General features: G+C 41.8%; 1 protein-coding gene across 7 annotated transcripts in view; it reads left to right on the forward strand.

Annotated features, from left to right (window-relative positions):
* The window catches only part of MGAT5 (alpha-1,6-mannosylglycoprotein 6-beta-N-acetylglucosaminyltransferase), a 450,048-nt gene that overhangs the window by 178,645 nt on the left and 245,826 nt on the right, over nucleotides 1–25,577 (forward strand). For 4 of the 7 annotated variants that reach the window (XM_023730183.1, XM_023730185.1, XM_023730189.1 and 1 more), the window contains 2 exons: nucleotides 479–852; nucleotides 21,326–21,490. In XM_023730183.1, coding sequence (XP_023585951.1) covers nucleotides 612–852; nucleotides 21,326–21,490 — 406 coding nt within the window. In that variant the 5' untranslated portion in view covers nucleotides 479–611. Of the gene's footprint in view, nucleotides 1–155; nucleotides 853–21,325; nucleotides 21,491–25,577 lie in introns of those variants that run through there. The other 3 variants (XM_023730187.1, XM_023730188.1, XM_004375080.2) reach the window with 2 other exon arrangements.

Here is a 25,577-nt window from a genome sequence, read left to right on the forward strand (position 1 = left end):
GCTAATGACCCCTGAGAGAGCATCACTTCCCTGCTCCCCTGTCCAGGTGCACGCGCCTGTTCTTACAGAAGCACAGAATGACTTTGTAAGCTCAAGTTACAGATACACAAAGTACCTGATGGTGATCCAGCTCTACCCTCTGCTTGGGTTTTTGCTGACATTCAGTAACAACTCTTCTGTTTACCTTGCAAAACAAGCTTCCTGTTTTGAACTTGGTCCAGACTGGAACAGCCGTGTTACACCTGTTCACACACTCAGACATGCATTTCCCCTCCGTATTTGCACAGCTTCTTGCCGCCTAGAAAGATATCCCCTCTTGGCTTGCAGATCCTGAATCATACTATAAAATATTGAATAAGCAAATAAAAAAAGGGGGGGGGTTCATACTTTGGAGCTATTCAAGTGAAAACATGGCTTTCTGGTTTATTGCTCTTGTTTTTCTCATGACCACATTGCTAATTTTCCTCTTTTTTCACAGCAGAATGGAACTGATGAAAGGGCCTTCACTGACGCAGGAGCCTGAGTGAGACTGACAGACTTGCCTGCACCATGAATTTGTGTCTACCTTCTGTGCTTTGAGAGACCTGGGCTGGTGAAGTTGCCTGAGAGCAATGGCTCTCTTTACTCCTTGGAAGCTGTCATCTCAGAAGCTGGGGTTTTTCCTGGTGACTTTTGGCTTCATTTGGGGTATGATGCTCCTGCATTTTACCATCCAGCAGCGAACTCAGCCTGAGAGCAGCTCCATGCTGTGTGAGCAGATCCTGGACCTCAGCAAAAGGTACATCAAGACGCTGGCGGATGAAAACAGGAACGTGGTGGATGGGCCATACGCTGGTGTCATGACAGCTTATGGTAAGCACTGTGCCACCAGGCCTCTCCTGAGGGGGGCATGGCTTTACCTTGATAGAACCCCAGAGGCTCCCAGGGCTTGCTCTTGTCATGGATCAAGTGTCTTCATGGGGTGTTCTTAATGAATTGCACACAGAGGTGCATTTCTAGAAAGTTAATACAATACCCTGTTGGTGCTACTGAACTCTTGCACACACAGACAACTTATCCCAAGAGCAGTGGGTCAGTTGCTTAGCGATTGAGAGTGCCTCATTGGTTATATTTAATTTGCAGCTAGCTTCTCCTCCTTCATCACGTACAATTCTGGACTGCGTCATCTCATCTGGGAGTGTGTTCAGGGAATGCAGAAAATATTCTCATTATCTTTCTCTAAACAAAATTTAATTAGGCCTGGTGGGGGTGAGGTAGGGAGGAATAAAGAGGAATCTTCCTTCCGTGGAGTCCCAGGAACTCCTCCAGTCAATGCTTAGGACTTGAGGGCATCCACGCTGGCCAATAGCTTTGACCTTTGACTTATTCAGATTTTACTACTCTTGTTTCTTGCTCTTATCTCTAATTTCCCTCACTCTGAAAGAAATCTTTCTGTACTCATTGCTTTTCTGTTAGGTGTCTCAAATCCTTTTTTGAGGTGAGGTAGGGAAAAAAAATACATGTATGGAATATAATGTATTTTTTTCTTTTGGCAAAACAATCTTTCAGCTTACTTAATATAGAAAATTTTGGAAACCGAACACCAACCCACCCACCCCCATCCCTGCCAAAAAGAAAAAAAAGACAGAGAAAAGAAAATCACGGGTAAATCTACCACTCCAAGAAATAACTACAATTAACATTTCAGTTCATATCTTTCTGATATTTTATATACACACATGGAAAAATATATATACATAAATACTTACAGAATCAAAAATTGCAAATGAAATTTGGATTATTACCATGTTTTGCTAAATCCAGCATCCCAGCTTTCCTAGAGTCACAGATTTTCCAAAGCTGTCTTGATCTGTGGAAGACGTTGTTGCTATTCAATGACAAATCTGGACTTCAGTGGTCTCAGTGTTTGGGATACATAATATAAAAGAAACACAAAAAGGGTTGAGTGAGGTGAGGAAAGGTTGGTTGTTATACTTTGTGACCCAATCAAGGAAGGTTCCTGAAGTTCAAATGATGATTACTGAAAATGCAGCAGTAGAGTGAAGCTTGAAGTCAAACACATGAAACGTACTCTAGTATGCATATTTTTTAAAAAGTTCGTGGGACTTGGTTATATTTTTATTTTATATGAAGAACTTTATTTCATTTGGTTTTTCTTCAGGAGAAAATGATTACTTTTAAGGAACAATGTGGAAATTCTTTTTGAGTGCTTTTTACATGCATTACCTGACTATTCCTTCAAGGATTTGGCACTCTCTGTAGGCACTGGCTTTTAATATGTCTAAGTAAAATATCATAGCAATGATTGTGAGGATGACGCAGGACTGGGCGGTGTTTCATTCTCTTGTACATAGGGCCACTATGAGTCAAAACTGACTCGATGGCATCTAACAAGTAAAATATCATTCTTTCTTGATCTGATGGAATGAAAAAATGAGACTCCATTTTGAGAGCCCATATTGAAAAACAAGTAGGTGGTTTTTCAGAGGATGCATTTTAATCAGATCTTCTCTAACATCTCCAGAGCATAGTGGTTACACCACCAGGAAGAAAACAAAAAGCAGTTGCCATCCTGGTTGTTACCAATGTGTGTGACGTAACAAGTAAAACGCTGTTTAAAGCTTCTGCTTAAGGTACCCATTTGGGGAGGAAGGGGGAAGGGGACTAATCCAGTAGTAAATTCCTTCTTCTGTTTATCTCAGTCTATCAGGTATCTTCTATGGCACATATCTTCTATGGGAAGGAAGAAGATATGGTAAACTTATAGTAAGTTTATAGGCTTTCAATTTCTTTAGTTATCTTGGCTGTTTTTATTTATTATGTGCTGCAAAAATTTCATATAGCAGGCTGTCCTCCACATTCTAAAGGGCTATGACCTGGTCTTAGCTTTTCAGCCTCACCAAGATACTAAAAAAAGTTACTGGAAGCTCCCAGAGTAGTCTGTTAGAATTTCCACCACCTTATGTGCTTAGAATCTTAGGACTTTGGAGCTCAGAGAAACTATAAAAATTATTTATTTCATCTTCCTACCTTTGCAAATGAACCTTGGAATAGTAATTCTTCTTTTTCTAAAAACAAACAAACAAAAAGGCTTCATTAGCAAGTCTAACACACACTGCTGTATTTTTCTTCCCTTACATCAACTTGACATGTCAAACAAAGTGGTCTTTGGAGGGAGTTTCTGAAATTATAGTGGATTGTGCACATGTGCTTGAGATATTTGGGATCATCATGTGGCGAGATCCCTCTAAGTCAGGGTTTCCAATCTCAGCACTATTAATATTTTGGGTCCAATAATTCTGTTATGGGGGCTGTCTTGTACATTTTAGGATGCTTAGCAGCATCCCTGGTCTCTACCCACTAGATGTTAGTAAACACCTTCTACGCAGTTGTGATAATCAGGAATGTCTCAAGACATTGCCAAATGTCAAAATTGCCCCCATGCCCCTACCTTTGAGAACTACTGTGCCAAGAGTAGAAATAGCAAACCCTATCTAACACCATCCTTTTGTAGAAGTTCTGGTTTTTGTCAGGTAAAATTTGATAGCCTAGCCTTCCCCCTGGTTCTCAGTTCTGGGCACCAACATCTTGGACTGAGGCAAGAGGGTTGAGCCAGTGGTTGGTATAGTCCAGGCGCAGTCCCAGAAAGCTGGAGAGCCATTCTGATGATGGGTGCTTCCCCTGAATCATCAGTCTCAGTTTAGGCACATTAGCAGGCAGGCAGCTCTGGCACTGTAGTCGGCAGAGATGCAGACTCTAGGGGGTGTTCAGTAATTTCACTGGCTGGCCCAGTGGGGAAGAGGTTGCGGGGGCCATCAATTTGCAATCTCTTTTTCTGCCAAAAAGCAGCCCATGTGCAGTGCACTGCCTAGCTGTCTGTGCTAGAAGAGTGAAGAGCTGCTCCTATGGCTGGAGTCTGTGTCTGGTTTGAATGAATCCAGTTAATATGCAAAGAACATGTTTTCTTTTCTCATCGTACTGGTATAATCAGCTCTCAGGATCTTCCGTAGGTATGTCAGTTGTTTGAAGAATTACAGTAGTTGATTTTAGATTATTACTAATTTATTAGAATCCTTGACTTGAGATCCTAGAGCAGGATACAGCAAACTATGGTCTGTGAGTCATGTTCGGCCCTCTGCCTGTTTTTGTAAATAAAGTTTTATTGAGACACGGCTATGCCCATTTGTCTGTATATCATCTATGGCTGCTTTAGTACTACTATGGCAGAGTTGAGTAGTTTCAATGGAGACAGAAAAACTTGAAACATTTACTATCTGACCCTTTACTAAAAATGTTTTCTGACCCTTTTCAGCCTTTCTACCTCTGAGATACTTTGGTGAACCAGATCTCTTTCATCCTAGTCTTTGGATTACTCAAGATACCTCCTTTGTAAGAAGTGTTTCTCCATCTTCTGGAAATGCTTCTTCTGAGTGGCAGTTGGGAGTTGTAATGGTTAGGAGCATGGCTTTTGGAGCAAGCTGGTTTGGCTTTGTCACATACTGGCTGTGCAACCTGGGCCTCAGAGACACAGACTACTTTTAAAATGGGGCAATGGTACCTGTTTCATCAGGTGACTGTGAAACTTGAATGAGATGCTGCATGTCAGGTGCCTTCATGCTGTTGATGTTGTTTGTTTGACTAGTGCTCAAATAATAATAGAAGAACTTTCAAACAGTGCCTGATACCCCTGTTCCCCCAGCCCCCCCACCTCCCACCATCCTTATTCTGGTGATTTAAAAGATGCTTCTGAATTATTTTGGAACTTGGTAATTCAACGTGGTACCTGGAGCATCTTCCGTACAGCCAGTGTAGGACAGTCGGAGCATTCATTCTTGGGGTGTGGCAGGGTGCCTGTGTGTTTCTGTGTCATGCCTGAGAGCATTATGTTGGCACCTGGCCTCATGCCCATATGTGGAGCAGGGGAGCTCAGCAGCTCAGCTTCATTGCAGCTCCCAGACCAGCCTGGCAGGGCCCTGCCTGTCGGTGATGTCGCAGGATTGTGTCGGTGAGTGGTGTCACTCACTCTAGTCAGTGCCGTTCTTGTTTCTGAGGTGAACCGATTCCTGTCTTTAACGGCCTGACCCAAATTCTGATCCCTGGTGATCACTTCTTATCTAACAGGATTGCAGGGTCCAGTTACAGTTCTCTAATTAACAAGAATGGAAACAGGAGGCAGGTGAGACTCTGCCCTTGTGATTCACACTTTGTCAATCCTGAGTGTCTCACCTGCTTGCTTCTCTGGGCCCTGGGAGCTGTGCTGGGAGCAGTCACCAGCTCGGGCTGTGACAGCTGCCACCCCCAGATTCTGCATTCCCACCAGCAGTGGGCAAGGGTTCCAGTTTCCCCATATCCTCACCAACATTTGTTATTTTCTCCTTTTTTTTTAATCTTAGCTATCCTAGTGGGAGTAGAATGGTATCTCGTTGTGGTTTTGATTTGCGTCTGTCTAATGGCTAATGATGGTGAACGTCTTTTTGTGTGTTTGGTGGCCATTTGAATGTCTCTTTGGTGAAATGTCTGTTCAAGTCCTTTGCCCATTTTATGATTGGGTGTCCTTTTGTTGTTAACTTGTAGAAGTTTTATGTATATTTTGGTTATTAGATTCTTGTGAGAAGACCTGGAGTTAGAAAACCAAAAGGGAAGAACATGCTCGACATTTCTCAAGTTGAAAGAACTGAAGAAAAAATTGAAGTCTCAAGTTGCAATATTGAAGGATGCTATGCACAGGGTATTGAATGAAGATGGAAGGAATACAGAGAGTCACTGTACCAAAAAGAATTGATCGATGTTCATCCATTTCAGGAAGTAGCATATGATCAAGAACCAATGGTACTGAAGGAAGAAGTCCAGTCTGCACCAAAGTAATTGGTGAAAAACAAGGCTGCAGGAATTGATGGATATCAATTGAGATGTTTCAATAAACAAATGCAGCGCTGGAGGTGCTTACTCGTCTATGCCAAGAAATTTGCAAGATAGCTACTTGGCCAGCTGACTGAAAGAGATCCATATTTGTGCCCATTCCAAAGAAAGACGGTCCAGCAGAATGCGAACATTGTCAAACAATATCATTAATGTCACACACAAGTAAAATTTTGCTGAAGATAATTCAAAAGCAGTTGGCAGCAGCACATTGACAGGGAACTGCCAGAAATTCAAGCCGAATTCAGAAGAGGATGTGGAACGAGGGATATTATTGCTGATGTCAGATGGATCTTGGTTGAGAATACCAGAAAAATGTTTACCTATGTTTTATTGACTATGCAAAAGCATTCCACTGTGTGGATCATAACAAACTATGGATAACATTGCAAAGGATGGGAGTTCCAGAACACTTAATTGTGCTCATGCAGCACCTGTACATAGTCCAAGAGGCAGTCATCAGACAATACCAGAAAGATGCTTACCTAGGTTTTATTGACTATGCAAAGACATTCCACTGTGTGGATCATAACAAATTATGGATAACATTGCAAAGGATGGGAGTTCCAGAACACTCATTTGTGCTCATGCAGAACCTGTATATAGACCAAGAGGCAGTCGTTCGAAGAGAACAAGAGGATACTAAGTGTTTTTAAAATCAGGAAAGGTGTGCATCAGGGTTGTATCCTTTCACCATATTTATTTAATCTGTATGCTGAGCAAATAATCAGAGAAGCTGGTCTATATGAAGAAGAACTTGGCATCAGCATTGGAGGAAGACTCATTAACAGCCTGCAATATGCAGATGACACAACCTTGCTTGCTGAAAGCAAGGAGGATTTGAAGTACTTACTGATGAAGATCAAAGACTGCAGCCTTCAGTATGGATTACAGCTGAACACAAAGAAAACCAGAATCTTCACAACTGGACCAATAAGGAACAACGTGATAAATGGAGAAAACATTGAAGTTGTCAAGGATTTCATTTGATTGGATCCATAATCAATACCCATGGAAGCAGCAGTCAAGAAATCAAATGACATATTGCACTGGGCAAATCTGCTTCCAAAGACCTATTTATTTATTTATTAATCTATTAGATGAGGTTTATTCAGGCAAAAGTTTCACAAATTAGGTAGCACCAAGCCTTAAGTGGAAAGATACTCTGAAGAGCATCAGCAATGACTGGCTTTTTATTGACAAACTGAAAGAAAAATAAGCTCATTTCTAATTGGCTTATACAATTTACTGTTGACACACTGTTAGAATCCCATTAGTTAACGAGGGTGGCCTAATTTACAGGAAAGCTAGGTTTAAGTTTTGATAAAGACAAGACTTAGAGGTGTTGTTTACAGTACCACGTATGCCATTTTGTCAACTACCTGACTCCATTTTGATTTCATTTAACAACTCCTTCTGTCCACTCTGTGAGAAAATCCTTGTCTCAGCTTCTCTGGAGTTCTTCTCGAAGTTCCTTGGAGATCTCCATGTGGCATCTGTCTTTCCTGCATTCATGCTTCCTTGCTTCTGTGCTTAATGTGTTCCTTTTATATCTCAAAAGTGATTCCTTTAAGATACACCCTACGCTGATACAGCCTCGTTAACATAACAAAGAAAACCCTATTTTCAAATGGAATTACATCCACAGGTATGTTATTGTTGTTAGGTGCTGTGGACTCATAGTGACCCCATGTGACAGAGTAGAACTGCCCCATACAGTTTTCTTGTCAAAGACCTCTTCAAAGTGTTAAAAAGCAAAGATGTCACTTTGAGGAATAAGGTGCCCCTGACCCAGGCCATGGTATTTTCAGTTGCCTCATATGAATGTGAATGCTGGACAATAAATAACGAAAACTGAAGAAGAATTGATACCTTTTAATTATGGTGTTGGCGAAGAATGTTGAATGTACTATGGGCTGCAGGAAGAACAAACAAATCTGTCTTGGAAGAACTACAGCCATAATGCCCCTTAGAAGTGAGGATGGTGAGACTTTGTCTCATGTATTTTGGACATGTTATCAGGAAAGATCAGTCCCTGAAGAAAGATATTATGCTTGGTGAAGTAGAAAGCCAGTGAAAAAGAGGAAGACTGTCAACGAGATGGATAGGCACAGTGGCTGCAAGAATGGCTCAAACATAGCAACTATTGTGAGGATGGCACGGGACCGGAAAGTGTTTTGTTCTGTCGCTGTGAGTTGGAACCGACTCAATGGCACCTAGCAGCAACAACAACAGATTCTTGTCAGATATATGTTTTCTGAAGATATTCTCCAGTCGGTAGCTTGTCTTTTCACTTTTTTGATAAAGTCTTTTAATTTTTATGAGGTCCCATTTATTTATTAAGCTGGGACTTTTGTGGGGTGCTGTGGAAAACCACAGTCGCTGAAGCAGGAATTCCCTGCCCTTGAGCGAAATACACTATTCTTGGTCTGAGAGTAAAACTGGTGGGGAAAAACATAGCTGGGCTGTTTGATGTGTCTAACGAGATTGTGGTTACTCTATGGTGACATGGCTGGTATGATTAAATAAATGGTTTTCTGCTTTAAAAAGCTTTATGCCTAAAAACAGGCCTCTCTTGGGGCCTGGGGTGTTTCTAGCATTCCTGTGGTGGAGGTACAGCTTAGCTGGGCCTCCACATCAGAGTTGAGCGAGCTTGCAGACACACACAGCCCGGACGGAGTCAGGAAGCTCTGGAGAGGAGCTCAGGAGTCTTTTGGACGAAAGGAGTAAAATCAGTGTGGGTTTTCAAGAAGAATTGGGACTTACACTTCCCTTGCCATCAAGAGTAGTCTTTTAATTCCACTCCACTGCTTCAGGTACTAATAGAGCTGTCCTGGTTGAGGGAGAGGAATGCCTGTGTGAGGGTGTCTGGCTGGCAGGCTCAGAATGTTCCAGCTCCTGAAGTAGGGTTCCTTGCATTGCCTGATGGCCATAGCTCCGCATGAAACCTGTACTCCTTCTTCCCAGCTGCTTTTTCTGTTAGCACTGCCTGCACAGGCCTCATGCCACTGCGGCCACCCTAAGGAGCTCCCATACTTCTCATGTCTGCCTCTACCACAGTTATGTTCTGGAGAGAGGCTTTTGGATGGTGGCTAGCATTTTTCTATCTCTGAGCCTCTGCATTTTTGTTTCCTCTGCCTGCTGATAGCACGAGGCTCACTTCATTTTTTCACCTTCTGTCACCCTTTTAGATGTCACTCTTTCACGGAAGTCTGCTCAGCCTCCTTAACTGAAGTGAGGGCCAACACCACTGACATTCTCATTCTTCGTAACACTTGAACTGCCCAACATCCCCTATTTATTGTATTTGTTTATCATCTATTTTGTTCCACACTGTACCCGCAGGGTATAGCATGGTTACTTGGCACATAGTAGGTGTTAGAGACATGAATGAATAGCAGCATCGCCCCCTGCAGGAAGCTGTGACTATGTGATACAGCTACCAGTTGCTGTCGAGTTGATTCTGACTCATGATGACCCCATATACGTCAGAATAGAGTTGTGCTCCATAGGGTTTTTAATGGCTGATGTTTCAGAAGTAGATTGCAAGGACTTTTTCCTGAGGTGCCTCTGGGTAGACTCGAACCTCCAACCTTTGGGTTAGCAGCTGAGCAGAGTAATGATTTTAGTGAGGCAGGAAATGGGGTGCAAGTGGCCTCTAAGTAACTATTATGCATGATCCTGACATGAGAACCCTTGTTTATTCTAGAAGGCAATTGAGAGTTTGTATGTGAGTTTATGTGAGTTGTGGAGAGGCCATACTTTGTAGTAGATGTGTGACCTTAGGCAAGTCACCGATCTTCATTAAGCCTGCTTCTTTTATAAAATAGAGGGTACAGTATTATTTACCTCATAGGGTTATTGTAAGGATTACATGGGGCCCGGTCCATAAAACACTTAGTAAAGTGTATTAGTTAATATTAATTATTACTAAGCTGGCCTGTACGTGCCTGCGTCTGTTACCACCCCACAAAATTGTCTGCGGAGACTTTGAGTTTATTTGTGTGAACACAGGGCTTCAGGAACATCTTTATGCAGCTGCCTGTAGCATTTACAGGGATTATGCCCGACCAGACATGAGAGGTAAGCTCTGCTCCAGGGGAAGGCAAGCCTTTGCCCCACCGTTTTAAACAGGGAGGGGCAAGGGTGGTGCACCAGAATCACCCATACCTGTCCCCAAGCCAGCCCTGTTGAGAGCTGCTGTTCTGGACTCTAAGCCTAGAGAGATGTTGCTTTGCTCTTCCCTAGGCCTCTTTGTAAAGTGTATTACCTACACCAAGTAATTGTGACATTTCGGAAAGAGGAGGTGTAATTGTCATTGCCATGTGGACTGAAAGATGAGCTGGGTGTGGCCGAGCTCACCTTTATCTGAAGAGCATTGTTAGTGGTGATATTTCTGATAAGGGCCTTGAGCTGGAAGGATTATTGTGTAACTGCTGCCCTTTTCCTGCAGGGAAGAATGTGGGCCCTGGGCCAGGCCGGCTGCAGGCTCAGCTCAGCCACTCTCTGGCTCTGGACCTTGGGCGACAATGCACTTCACCTCGCACCACCTCTGAGTCCTTTCCTCTTCTTTAAAAAGGATTAAAATGCTTGACCTCTATTTCACGCAGCTGGCCAGGTGTTAGGTAAATTCAGAGAACAGCCCAAGAACTCCATTCTGGATGCTAGTTTCATAAGGTGCTTGATATCATCAACAGGCCTAGATATGACGTTTTCTCAGATTCTACTTCCTAGAAAGTTCCTTGAAATACTAATGACTCTCCCATTCACATCTAGACACAGAGTCTGATCAGTGCTTAGATGGTAGCTTTTAACCCAGGAGAGAATATTCATCAATGATATGGAGCATCCGAGAGGGCCTCTTGCACTCTTGGGGTGATTGTTCAGCACCCTTTTGTGTCCAGGCACTGCTGCCTGCAGACAGTGCAGGGTGGTAGGCGCATTTGTGAGATTACATGCCAGTGAATTGTCCATTGTGTGCTTCAAAGAGTCCAATGAGATAAGGCAGTGAGAGTCCCTCAGATAAGATGACATCAGGTACCTGTGGTTAGTGTCTTTGAGTTCTGAAGGTAGAACCCCCTGTACTGCATCTGTGTTTAGAATAGCACATAATGCCTTTCTGGTTGTGAAAGTAGCCTGAATTTGTGTATCCACGTGAAGGCATATGAGAAACTATGAAGAAGAGATAAAAGATAAAAATATTTCTTATTCCCAAACCCCAGATCTTACCACTGATAAAATTTGATTTATCACCAGTCCTTTTTTTTTTTAAATGCAGATACATAAACATATGTATATGTTTCCCTGATCCTCTGCTTTACCAAGCATGATGTCCTAATCCAGTGACTGGTTCCTCCTGATAACATGTCTCACCATCCTCACTTCTAAGGAGCATTCTGGCTGTACTTCTTTGAAGATTTGAAGAGAGATTATTTTGTTCTTCTGGCAGTCCATGGAATATTCAGTATTCTTCACCAACACCATAATTCAAATGCATATATATATATATATATATATATTCTTTCTTAAAAGTTGGGATCATATTTTGTATACAGATTTTTAAATTCATTTTTGTTGTGTTTCCTCATGCCATTACATATTTTTGAAATGTTGTTGAATTCTGTTGGCTAGAATTTTGTTGAGGATTTTTGCGTCAATGTTCATGAGGGATATTGGTCTGTAATTTTCTTTTTTTGTGGTATCTTTACCTGGTTTTGGTATCAGGGTTATGCTGGCTTCACAGAATGAGTTTGGGAGTATTCCAGCCTTTTCTATGCTCTGAAATACCTTTAATAGTAGTGGTGTTAACTTTTTTCTGAAAGTTTTGTAGACTTCTCCAGTGAACCTGTCAGGGTGAGGTGAGGGCTTTTTTTTGTTGGGAGTTTTTTAATTACCTTTTCAATCTCTTCTTTTGTTGTAGGTTTATTTAATTGTTCTACCTCTGTTTGTGTTAGTTTAGGTAGGTGGTAAGTTTCTAGAAATATGTCTATTTCCTCTAAGTTCTCAAATTTGTGAGAGTACAGGTTTACATAGTATTCTGTTAATGATTCTTTTAATTTCAGTAGGGTCTGTTGTGACATCGCCCATCTCATTTCTTATTCAGGTTATTTGCTTCCTCTCCTGTTTTTCTTTTGTTAGTTTGTCCAGTAGTTTATCGATTTTGTTGATCTTTTCCAAGAACCATCTTTTGGTCTTGTTAACTCTTTCAATTGTTTTTGTTTTCTATTTCATTTAATTCTGCTCTAATTTTTATTATTTGCTTTCTTCTGGTGCCTGAAGTCTTCTTTTGCTGCTCTCTTTCTATTTGTTCAAGTTGTACAGTTAATATTTTGATTTTGGCCCTTTATTCTTTTTGGATGTGTGCACTTATTGCTATAAATTGACCTCTGAGCACTGCCTTTGCTGTGTCCTAAAGGTTCTGGTAGGGTGAGTTTTCAGTTCTCATTTGATTCTGTGAATTTTTTTATTCCGTCCTTAATTTCTTCTATAGCCCAGTAGTTTTTGAGCAAGATGTTGTTCAGTTTCCATGTGTTTGATGTTTTTCCCTTGCTTTTTCTGTTATTGATTTCTACTCTTATGGCTTTATGGTCAGAAAAGATGCTTTGTAATATTTTGATGCTTTGGATTCTGTTAAGACTTGCTTTATGGCCTAATACATGGTCTGTTCTGGAGAATGTTCCATGTGTGTTGGAAAAGAAGGTATACTTGTCTGCTGTTGGGTGGAGTGTTCTGTATATGTCTGTGAGATCAAGTTGGTTGATTGTGGCATTTGGATCTTCCGTGTCTTTATTGAGCTTCTTTCTGGATGTTCTGTCCTTCACCAAAGTGGTGTGTTGAAGTGTCCTACTATTATTGCAGAGCTGTCTATGTCTCTTTTCAATGCCGTTACAGTTTGTTTTATGTATTTTGGAGCCCTGTCATTGGGTGCGTAAATATTTATTATGGTTATGTCCTCCTGGTGTATTGACCCTTTAATCATTATATAGCGTCCTTTCTTATCCTTTGTGGTGGATTTTATTTTAAAGTCTGTTTTGTCAGAGATTAATATTGCTACTCCTGCTCTTTTTTGAATGTAACTTGCTTGATATAATTTTTTCCATCCTTTGAGTTTTAGTTTGTTTGTGTCTTTAAGTCTAAGGTGTGTCTCTTTTAGGCAGCATGTAGACAGATTGTGTTTTTTTAATCCATTCTGCCACTCTGTCTCTTTATTGGTGCATTTAGTCCATTTACATTCAGCGTAATTATTGATAGGTATGAGTTTAGTGCTGTAATTTTTATGTGTTTTTTTTTGTGTGTTGTCCACAGTTTCTTTGTTCCACTTAATTTTCTGTGCTGAGTAGTTTTTCTTTATGTATTTTCTTTTCATCTTTTTCATTGTTGTTGATTTTATATTTGCTGAGTCTGTATGTTTTTCTTGTTTTTTGTTTTGATGCCTAGGATTGTTAATTTCCTCTGTGGTTACCTTAATATTTATCCCTATTTTTCTAAGTTTAAACCACTCTTTATTTCTTTATATCGCCTTGACTTCCTCTCCATATGAAAGATATATGACTACATTTTTTAGTCCCTCTTTTTTGTTTTAATGTTGCCATATTTTGCATAGTGACATCTCTGTTCCCCTATTTTCAGTGTTTTAGCTTTGATTTATTTTTGAGACTTCCCTGTCTGGGTTGATATCTGGTCGCTCTGTCATGTATTATAGTCTTGGATTGTTATCTGATGTTATTGATTTTCTAACCAGAGGACTCCCTTTAGTATTTCTTGTAATTTGGTTTGGTTTTTACAAATTCCCTGCACTTCTGTTTATCTGGAAGTGCCATGATTTCACCGTAAGATTTGAGAGACAGTTTTGCTGGATATATAATTCTTGGCTGGCAGTTTTTTCCTTCAAGCCTTTATATATGTCATCCCATTGCCTTCTTGCCTGCATGGTTTCTGCTGAGTAGTCCGAGTTTAGTCTTATTGACTGTCCTTTGTAGGTGACTTCATTTATCCCTAGCAGCTCTAAAAATTCTGTCTTTATTTTTGCTTTTGGCAAGTTTGATTATAATGTGTTTTGGTGACTTTGTTTTGGGATCTACCTTGGTTGAGGTTTGAGGAGCATCTTGGGATCGATATCTTCTCATCTTTCACAGTGTTTTCTGCCAACAAATCTTCAACAATTCTTTCTGTATTTTCTGTTATCCCCCCCGTTCTGCTACTCCAGTCACTCGTAGGTTATTCCTCTTGATAGAGTCCCACATAATTCTTAGGGTTTCTTCATTTTTTTAAATTCTTTTGTCTGATTTTTCCTCAGATAGGTTGATGTCAAGTGCTTTATCTTCAGTCTCACTAATTCTGACTTCCATTGCCTCAATTCTGCTCCTATGAGTTTCTGCTGAGTTGTCTAATTCTGAAATTTTATTGTTAATCTTCTGTATTTATTTTTGCTTGCTCTTTATGGATTCTTGAAGCCTGTTAAATTTGTCATTATGCTCTTCTATAATCTTCTTAAGTTCCTCTGTTGCTTTGTCTGTATGTTCCTTGGCTTTTTCTGCATTTTATCTGTCTCCTTCCTGATTTCTTACAGAGTTCTGTATATTAGTCTTTTGTATTCTACCTCTGATAATTCCAAGAAGCTCTCTTCCTCCGGAAGATTTCTTGATTTTTTGTTTGAGGAGCTTGTTGAAGCCATCATGGTCTGCTTCTTCATGTTACTTGATATTGACTGTTGTCTCCAAGTCATCAGTAAGTTATTATTTATTTTATGTTTGCTTACTGTGTCCTAGCTGCTTGTTTTGTTTTGTTTGATACGCCCAAATTGGCTGCTTATGTGAGCTAGTTTGACTGTTGGTGCCTTTGAAGGTGTAATGTCCTGTCACTAGGTGATTAGATCTGTTACAAGGTATATGAGCCAAGGAATCCGTTTACTTTTCTTGTATGGATTCAGCTCAGGTGTCCAGGTAGTCAGTCACCATGTGTGTGGTGCAGACTCTCGCCTATAGTCCTAGATGGACAGGGGTGATTGGAGTAGACACAGGTATCTGGCTGCAGTAGGGGGTCATGCACTGAGCAAGGTAAGGGACTGACGGCTGCCCCTGAGTGGAAGGAAAGCGTGTCCCTGTTCCCTAGAGCACGTAGGTGGGTGGGTTTTGCAGCCAGATTATGGGCACCCAGTGATGTTGGCTGTAAGGACTGGGAGGCACCACTTATTCTTGACCCTCTGTCACGTGTGGCTAGGTGGTACGGGTGGAGCCACCAGTCCTCAGGCCCCTGATGTGGATAGGTGAGGAACAGTGTCAAATGTCACGAACTTGCCACTCCACCATATAGCTGATACAGTTGAAGTTAGGCTTCAGTTATATACCCTGTTGTACTGTGGTAATGAGGGCCTACGTTACTGAAATGGGTCCACACAGGTCTACGCATGGGTGAAAGGCATTCACAGTCCATGGGCCCCTTATGCCTGTGCCCAGGCAAAGGAGCTGTGCCTGCCTCGAGTTCCCAGCTTAGGCGAGCTGGCAGATTATTTTTTTCTGTTTGTTAATTTGTTCCCTCTTCAAGGCCGGGAGAATGACTCAGGTGCACAACAAGTCCTTCTTCTGGCCCAGGGGATACGGCAATCACTGAAGCCGATCTGTGCCCTGGTGTAGAGCAGGGAGGAGGCAGGTAAATTGGAGAGAGGTTCTTCCCAAACAGGGTGTTTTTTGATCCGCATGGTAGCTTAGACGCATGTACCTATCTTTTGCTGATTGTACGCCACTTTTCATTGGTTCTGGAGGCTTGAGTAGACTCTCCACCATTCGGTCTCTCCCGATGTGGAGGATGCATCCTAAGCGCCACTGCTTGCCTCACCACACAGGCGCCAGCCGGTCCGGCCTGAAGGGTGCCACTTCCTGCTGGGTCAGGTCTGGCAACTCCTCGCTGCTTCTGAACCATCTTTCCCTCCCCCGCCACTCAGTCTGATTCCTCAACTTTGCCTTTGATGTTCAGGGCTCCTAGATTATTGTATAAAATCAATTCACTTGTTTTTTTTGGGTCATTGTTGTAAGAGGGACCACAGGAAGCTTCTGACTAATCTGCCTTCCTGGCCCTATGCCATACATATTTTTGAGGGCTATATACTTCTCCTTTTTCATTCATCCATTTAATAAATGTTTATTGAGCTCCTGACGTTAATAGCTAGTGGCAATAAACAGAGATGACAAGACAGACCTGGTTTCTGTGTTCGGTCAGCTTACAATCTACTGATTTATTCTGTCTCATAAGTGGGTGGACATAATGTAATTTAATCTTATTGTTGGGTGTTTTGGTGTTTCCAGTTCTTATCTGTAATAAATAACACTATTCACTTTAATAAATAGTGCCACTTTGAATGTCCTTGTATATAATGAATGGACAGTGTTTTGATCATTACTGTAACTGTATTATCTTTCTGTAGTATGGTCACTTTGAAATTAATTTAAAAATATATAATTTATGAAACTTGACATTCATGTGACAGTTGATGAGAACAAGAGGTCAAGGTTAATTCTTTTTTTCATTAGCACCTTTGTTTCTCATTAACACCCTGTCTTTCCTGGGCTTCTCCAGAGCAGCAAGTGAAGCAGCTCTGTGGCTCTGTTGTTAGCTCTCTGCAGCAGCCATGGTGAGGAGGTATTTGAATTGGGAGTAAGCACCGATGTAAATTATTTTTGTCAGTTCAGATTTAAGTCCTTGCTCATTGCACAATTGCACAGTTGATTCTGTACCAGCAACTCATGGTCTGCCCACACCTTAAAAGTAGTTCTCCACCTGGACTATGCCTCAGAATCCTTGAAGTAGGTTCTGCAGACTGATTTTGTCCTTTGGGATTGGGGCCTGGAATCTCTGATGGCAGGTGAGTCTGAGGACAGCAGGGTTGAGGACTTCTCCTGGGGGGAGATGGAGTGGGGACCGCATAGGTCCCAGATGCTGCCTTTCTTGGTAAGACTACAAATATTTATGGACTTGGTGATCTGGCAAATAAGGGTTTACTAGCAATCTCACAGCTTTTGCTGGTAGATCTAGAAACCTTTTTTCACCAGTAGCATCTCTCTTTCTACTAAGACCCTGTCTCCTTGGATTGTCGGCACGGAGGAAAGTATAGCTAGCAGTGATGTCTCCTTGGCTGTCCTGCTGAAGGATGTGTCAGCAGCCTGCAGCCTCTTCTCACCTTCTGGTTTCATGGCTTCCTGGAAATGAAAGCCTACAGATGTAGATTTCAGAGCATCTACTCTAATGCAGCTTTGAGATCTTGCCATTTATCAAAGAACTCATGGTATGATAGAAGCCCAAGCTCCCTTTCCCCAGAGGGACATTTTAAATGTTTTCAACTACTTTGATCTAATCTTTATCATGTATAGTGAGTTTTAGGAACACAGAATTGCAATAGCAGTGTTGGGATTAAATTTTTATTGCTAAGACTTTGAAGCACAAACAAAATTTAAAAACCCTGTTAGTGATGGAAAATTGTAATCCCGCTGAGAACACATTTTACTACTATAATAATGGTAAAACACAATGATTAATATAAAAATATTATAGTAGAATTTGGAGGAATATTTTAACTCATTGCATTATTAATACTCTATGGAAGTTATTCTTGGGTGCACAGTCTTATTGGACAAAAGGCTTACCGTTAAGATTAAAACACAAAAATGTTTTAGTATTGGTTTATGATTACAATAAAAGTGTTAACAGTTGCAGGTTTAACTGTAAAATACAAAGGTGGGAAATAATTTCATCACCTGGAAAGGTATTATAATTTAGCCTTTATTATAAAACTATAAAAACCAAAAACCAGACCCGTTGCCATCGTGTCGATTCTGACTCATCAATACCCTATAGGACGCAGTAGAACTGCCCCATAGGGTTTCCAGGGAGTGGCTGGTAGATTCGAACTGCTGACCTTAGGTATTTTTAATGGCTCCAGTTGCTGGTAATAGTTAAATGCCATTTACACAGGAGCTGGTTAACTGATGATACAGTCTCCAGGCAAAGAGGCTGGAGATGGGGTGATATTTTATGCCTGAGGAGTGGTTTTTTTATACTGACTGTCTATACTTGATACTTTATGCCATCTCTCAGTGGCATATTGCCCCCATCTGTGTGGCTAGCCTTTGGCAGTTTTTAGAACTCAGGAGAACCAGTTGATGCATTAGGCTCAGTATAAGAACAGAGCTGGTAACTGACTCCTGCTGTCCCGGCCAGCTAATGAGGTACCAGTGACAAACTGTAAGTCCTGCTGACCATGGGACTCCAGACCTCAGGGCCAGAATGATTTCATGACCCTTTGATTAGAAAGGTAAAGTTTTGCCATCACCCAGGAAAGGATTTCTTAAGGAATGGTAAGAGCATTTTTCCAGAGGAAAGTTTTAATTTATTTTTTATTTGTATAGGTAACAGACAGTTAAGTAATGCTTATTATGTGCCAGATAGTGTTCTAAATGTTTTATAAGTATTAACTCATTAAGTTGTGATAACAACCCCAGAGAGGTAGGCTTATCCTTATTACTGTTTTACAGATAAGGAAACAGGAATGGGGAGGCTCCAAACCCAGGAAATCTGCTCCAAAGTCTGGGCCCTTACTCACTATGCTATGGATGAAAGGTAGGGGCAGTAGTGGTTCAGTGGTAGAATTCTCACCTTCCATGTCGGAGACCTCGGTTTGACTCCCTCCAGTGCCCCTCAGCACTGCCACAACCTATCTATCAGTGGAGGCTTGTGTGTTGCTATGATGCAGAGCTTCCAGACTAAGGTGGACTAGAAAGAAAGGCCTGGCGATCTACTTTGGAAAATCAACCAGTGAAAATGCTATGGATCACAATAGTCTGATCTGCATCCAGTCATAGGGATAGTGCAAGACCGGGAAATATTTCGTTCTGTTGTGTATGGGGTCACCATGAGTTGGAAACTGACTTCACAGCAGCTAACAACAACATGGCATGAAAGACACTGAACTTCACACTTGAAGTTTCTTTTTTTCCTACCTGGGCTCCTGACTTCCGGCTGGTCACAAGTCAGGCATCAGGGAATTAGTCGGACCTGAGTTCAAGGCCTTATTCTAACTTATAATCTCTGTAACCACGAGCATGTTACTTAATCTCTGTAAACTTCAGTTTCCTTATCTATAGAACGGAGTTGTACCTACCTCACAGGGAGGGTATGAAGATATAACGGGCTTGCTTATATGTGTGCGTGGCATAGAGTAGGCATTCAGTAAATGTTACTTCCCCTTTGCCTTTGCTTCAGTTGTACATTTTTATCACCATTGCTCTAATTCTGTGGCCAGCATGTGTTACTACAAGCAGGTAAGATACACATGGAAGTTAGCTATTTGTGAGAATGAATGAATGAATGAACAAGCTGCTACAGATCTAAGCATTGTTAAGAAGTCAAATGTTTGGGTGAGCTTATGCCAGACAAATAGAATGGGAGGCTTACAGGATGTGGGTTTTGTTTCTGTTTGGCGTTTTGAGTCAGCTCAAGTGGTGCTGCCTGTAATCCACTAATAACATAATTTCCATGCTAATTACTTGTCTGTGTTTCTGTTCTGATGAGTCTTCTCCCTTACTTGGCCAAACAGGATGGCCTTAATGTACCTTGTTGAGGTTCGTTGGCCACGGTGTGGGGTTCGTGAATTGAACAGGTGTGTCTTTATTTCCTTTCCAGATCAGAACACTTTCTCAGGCAGGTCTGCCTCTGTTCCCAGCAGAACAGAAGATGGTAATTAATGACACTGTACCTTTCTCCACCTGGCCTACGCCCAATTCATAAATGAGTCTGGAGTACATTCCCATGGAAGGCTGTTCTGTTGTCCATCTGCCTTGCCAACACGTACAAGTCAGCATATCTTTCTTTGGTTACAAGTTGCCCCGGAGCAGAGAGGCTACACTGAACTCTTTCTTTGTGGAATACCTTGTGTACACACTTAGTAAGGCTTGTGTATGGGTGAGGACAGTGTGCCTGTAATATATCCATGAGGAAAGTGCACTACTCTTTAACCCAGAGTCAGATGTGTAAGAAAGAATCAGCCCGTAAATGCAAGCACCGTGAGAGAACATCCCCAGCATCTAGAAGAGTGTGCCCGAATGCCTGGCACACAGTAGTTGTTCAGTAGATATTTGTTGAACAAACAAATGAATCTAGTCTATATTTTAAGTTTCTTTTCTAAATCTGATTATAATTGACTCTGGGTTGTTCAGCATGCCCGGAAATCTGGAACTGTAGCTTTTATTAAGCGCTACCATATGTAACCAACATAAATAAGCACTTTTCAAAGAATCAGGACATGCTAGAGTACACAGTGCTAAAAATAACAATGAACTTGATCCAGAAGCGACTTTGGGGTTGTCATTTAGTGTATCAGTAATCACCATGGGGTAAGGGAAGAGGATTTTAATAGAGTGCTATTGTGGTGGTTCAGTGGTAGAATTCCCACCTTTTATGTGGGAGTCCTGAATTCCATGGTCCCAGTCAGTGCACCTCATGTACAGCCACCACCCATGTGTCATTGTAGGCTTGGGTGTTGGTATGGTGCTGAACAGGTTTCAGTGGAGCTTCCAGACTAAGATGGATTAGGAAGAAAGAGCTGGCTATATACTTCCAAATATCAGCTATGAAAACCCTGTGAATCATAACTGCTTTGTGCATGAGGTTGCCATGGGGCGGGGGGCAACTTGACTGTAGCCAACAACAACATGGTAGGATGCTAAATAACAAAAAGTTTTTTCTTTCAAGCTAATAAAAAAAATCGGAAACCAAACCCATTGCCGTCAAGTCGATTCTGACTCATAGCAACCCTATGGGACAGAGAAGAACCACCCCATGGGGTTTCCAAGGAGCAGTTGGTGGATTCGAACTGCTGACCTTTTGGTTAGCAGCTGTAGCTCTTAACCACTGCACCACGAGGGCTCCATCAAGCTAATAGCTGGAAATAATTTTATAATGTCACTCATTGTCAAACTTAGATTCCAGAATAGATCAATTTGTTTAGTAGGCTCTGGACACCTTAAAAGGAGCCCTGGTGGCATAGTGGTTAAGTGCTCAGCTGCTAACCGAAAGGTTGGAGGTTCGAACCCACCAGCTGCTCCGTGGCAAAAAGAGCTGGCAGTCTACTTCCGTAAATATTTACAGCCTTGGAAACCCTATGGGGCAATTCTGCTCTGTCCTGTAGGATCACTATGAATCAGAATTGACTTGACGTGACAGGTTTGGTTTAGTTTTGGTGCGGCTGCTGTCATCTTTCAGATGTTGTCTGTTAGGACAGGTCTTAGGGCAGTATTTTTTAGCTATGCCACTTTAAAAGCATTTGAGACGTTTTGTTCTGCATGTTAAAGAGAGAGAGAAATCCGGACAGACGGCTTGGGCCAAAGAATTTTAAAATCATCTGCGTTTTCTGTTACAGATCTGAAGAAGACTCTTGCCGTGTTACTGGATAATATTTTGCAGCGCATTGGCAAGTTGGAGTCGAGGGTGGACAATCTCGTAATCAATGGCACGGGAGTGAACTCGACCAACTCCACTACAGCTGTTCCAAGCTTGGTTGCACTTGAAAAAATTAATATGGCAGGTAAGAATGGAAGTTCTGTGCTCTGTTGTGGAGTCAAACTCTGCTTTGGAAAGAACAAGGAACAAAGGAATACAGTTCTTATTTGTATAATATAAATTCCATAAGCTTGGTACAGTCATGTAAAGCTAAGTTTAAGTTTATTTTCAAATAACAAATGTTAAAAGGTTTTTATAGTCTCATTGTGATGTGTAATATCCAGTGGTTTCTATGACACATTTGCATATAAGGAGCTCCTAGAATTCACTTCTAATGAGAAGATTCATAGCATGGATAAGTGAAATATAGAGGTTATCTGAGAATCTCATACCAGTTAGAGTTCCTTCCTCCTTTCCACTCCCATCAAACAATTTCAAATGTCTGTGATATTTAACAGATTCTCTCCTCCTTGTTGTTAAAGAAGAACCACTTGTGCAGAAAATGCCTCTGATGTGTTTACACCAGTACTACTTGCTGTTGAGATGACTCCGACTCATGGTGACCCCATGTGTGTCCAAGTAGAACTGTGATCCATGGGGTTTTCAGTGGCTGATTTTTGGGAAGTACATCACCAGGCTTTTCTTCCAAGGTGCCTTTGGGTTACCAGCTGAGCACATTAATCGTTTGCACCACCTGTGTCTTCTATATGTGTATGGAGAAATATAAATTCTGGAAATAGCACTTAGGAAATAAATGGCCCCTGTCTAATCTTGGCCTCATTCTGTAGCTACTCACGGGCAACCCCTTGCAGTTCTCCTTATGGAGGATTTTTGTCCACCCCCTTCTTAAAACTGGAATCTTGGGCAAGAGAAGGAAAATGGGTAAAAAAACAACCCCCGAACTATTGTCTACAGCTCAGATAGGACCTGATCACACTGTCTTGGGGTTAGCCCCTAGATCTTTGTGGTTGAGTCAGGACTCGCTCTCATTAGGACGGCCACTGCCATTTCCTGGGGGCACAGGAGAAAGCGTAGAGCCGCAGGATTAGGTTCTTTGGATGAATGGTTGTGGATGAACTATGCATATAGTTCTGGTGGGTGATAGCCAAACTCTAGTTAATGGGTAAAGTAAGTAGCTGAGTTACTTTTGGAATTTTAAAGATCTAGTTTAGGATATACTTTTTAGCTTATTTGTTTCTTTTTCCCTCTTTCTTATAAGAATTAAGTGGGAGAGATCCTTTTCCTTTCCCACCTCCCAGTGTCAAAACATTTAATTGTTTTACATTATGCAAACTTATTGTATTACCTTTTGGTGATGTTCTTTGCCCTTAAGCAAGTTTGAAATTGCAAAATATATTTCAAATAATCCAACGTGTCCAACCAAACAAAGGTATTAAAAATAACTTTTAATTACAACACAGAAGCAGTGTCATCTAGGCCATAAATCCTGTCTTCCCTGCAGTTTCCAACAGCTTCTGTAATTAGACAAGAAAGCCTCCCACTGTGTTGAGTTGCTTATTAATAAATGGAACCCATGCCTCTCCAGCCTCCACTCCCCCAGCCCCCATCCTCAGTAGAAAATGCAACTGGAAAGGTCCTATCTGATTTCCTTGCAGTTCTGCATGATCCTATTTCCCAAGGTGGAGTGGCATGTTCTGCCTTTAACTTTGTTGTCCCGCAGTGCCTCTGTCCTGTAGCTTGTTGTTATTGTTAGCTGCTGTTGAGTTGATTCAGACTCATGGTGAGCCCACATGTGCAGAGTAGAACTGCTCCATAGGGTTTTCAAGGCGTGACTTTCAGAAGCAGATGGCCTGTCTTCTGAGCTGTCTCTGGGTCGGTTCAAACCACCAGCCTTTTGGCTAGTAGCTGAGCACTTAACTGCTTGCACAACTCAGCTGCTCTTAACTGGGTTTAAGAGCCCGTGTAAACATTTGTGCTCTCACCCTCGTCAGTGATATGGGGATCTTGTTGCCTTCTGGCTCTGTAGTGGTTTCCCCACCTGGGCTCTAAGTCTCAGGGCAGATGATCATGGGTAAACCTCCAGGAATGAAATGGGAGGGAGTTGGTGGCTGCTTCTTTCAGATGGGATCCTGACCCAGCCCCTGTGTTGAGCTGATTTACTCAGTTAACAAATATCTCTTGAGCACATTCTCTAGGCCATTGGCTCTGAGTGGGGCTCCTTTTGATGTGCCACTGTTGTTATTGTTGTTGTTAGTTGCCATCTAGTTGGCCCCTGACTCATGATGACCCCAAGCACAACGGAGTCAGACTGTTGTGATCCATAGGGTTTTCATTGGCTGATTTTTGGAAGTAGATCTTCAGGCCTTTTTTCCTGGTCTTAGTCTAGAAGCACTTTTGAAACTTGTTCAGCATCATAGCAACATGCAAGCCTCCACTGACAGACAGGTGGTGGCTGTGCATAAGGTGCATTGGCTGGGGATTGAACTGGGTCTCCTGCATGGAAGGTGAGAGTTCTTCCGCTGAACCACCACCGGCTCCAGTGGTGCTGCCTTTTTAATAATATTTAAAGAACCAGAGTGTTTTGTTTTGAGTTAAGGTTTTTTTTCATCTTGGGAAATAGGAGCACATTTAGAGTTATGACTTTGATAATTAACCTCATTCTTACTCCTTGGCATCTTCCGTGTGTGTGGGATATAGTTTTCTGTCTTCAAGATTTTTACTAGCCAGTTAGGAAAATAAAACATTTGCATAGACTAACACGAACTTTGTGGGTTGGGAGTGACTGTAGAAGGCTTCCTGTAGCAGGGTAGACTTTGAAGGTGGGGAGGACTGCAGCAAAGGGACGTATGGAAGAGATACAGACTAGAAATGGATTGTGACCCAGAAAAAACTGGGACGGAAGAGAGGAAACTAATGTTTAGCAGCCATCTTGTAAATAGCATGTATTGTTTCCGGCCCTCTGACATAGGTGGTTTCACCTAGTCTTCTCAGCATCTCTGAAAGTAAGTGGTTTCCAGGTTCCATTGAGTTCAAGTACTTGTTCAGAGGGACCATTGGTACTGGAATCCCCTGCAGTTCAGTTTAAGACCTTCTAGTGCCGTGACACAGAGATTGTGATGTTTTGGTCTATTTCTGTTGCTTCCATTTGTAAATCATTGCAAATAGATGAGTTTGGAAAAACATGCTGCCGTTTTCTCAAAGATTCCTGGAGAAGGAGAACTGACAGTTTCCTGGAGTATTTGATAAGTTGTCTCATAATCAAGTTCTCTGAGTCTAAGAGTCTTGTTCCTTTGGTTGACCTGAACTTTGGTGTAAAAGCTTATCCTTTCTCTGTGCATATGTGCATATGCATCCCTTTCTTAGACTAGATGGGCAACAGTGAATATAGGTGTGTTGGGCATCCTCCTTTATTTCCCCCAGAGGTTGGGGGATCTTTTATGTCTCGTCAGTTAACCAACATATATTTTAAAAATATTTGCTATCTCTAGATTAGGCTCTGTAAACGAAACCAAACCAGTTGCTGTTGAGTTGATTTTGACCCATGCTTGACCACGTGTGTGTCAGAGTAGAACTGTACTTCATAGGGTTTTTAATTACTGATTTTTTGGAAGTAGATCACCAGACATTTCTTCCGAAGTACCTCTGAGTGGACTCCAGCCACCAACCTACAAGTTAGCAGCTGAGTGCATTAACCATTTGCACCTCCCCAGAACTTGCTTAAGTCTCTATAGGATGCCAAAAACGGCAGGGGCTTAAGTTTATAGTCTTCATTCATGAGCAACCTTTCTGCCCTCTCTCTGGTTCACGGCCATGTTGGCGGCCCTTAGACCGTTCTTGGCATGGCAGACATGACTCTGAGCTGTGAGAGAGTTCATTTTTATAGGGTTCCAATCCTAGATGGGTGCACTTTCTCTCTCTCCCTCCCTGCATTAAGACGTGGTAATTGCTCAGAAACGTTCTCCCTGGTGTGTCTTTTACTGCTTGCTCTGGTGTCTTGTTGCTCGCTGATGTTTCTGATTGCTTACTGGTATGTCTTAACTGCTTGCTGATGTATCTTTGGGTTGGCTATAAACTGCCTCTAAATTGGATACCATAGGAGTTGAAGAATGGCTCCCTAGATTTATTTCTTTCTAGGGACAGCCGTGTGTGTGTGTGTGTGTGTGTGTGTGTGTGTGTGTGGGTGGGTGTGTGTGTGTGGGTGTGTGGGTGTG

The sequence above is a fragment of the Trichechus manatus genome, unplaced genomic scaffold, assembly GCF_000243295.1.
Source record: "Trichechus manatus latirostris isolate Lorelei unplaced genomic scaffold, TriManLat1.0 scaffold00033, whole genome shotgun sequence".
NCBI classification, from domain to species: domain Eukaryota; kingdom Metazoa; phylum Chordata; class Mammalia; order Sirenia; family Trichechidae; genus Trichechus; species Trichechus manatus.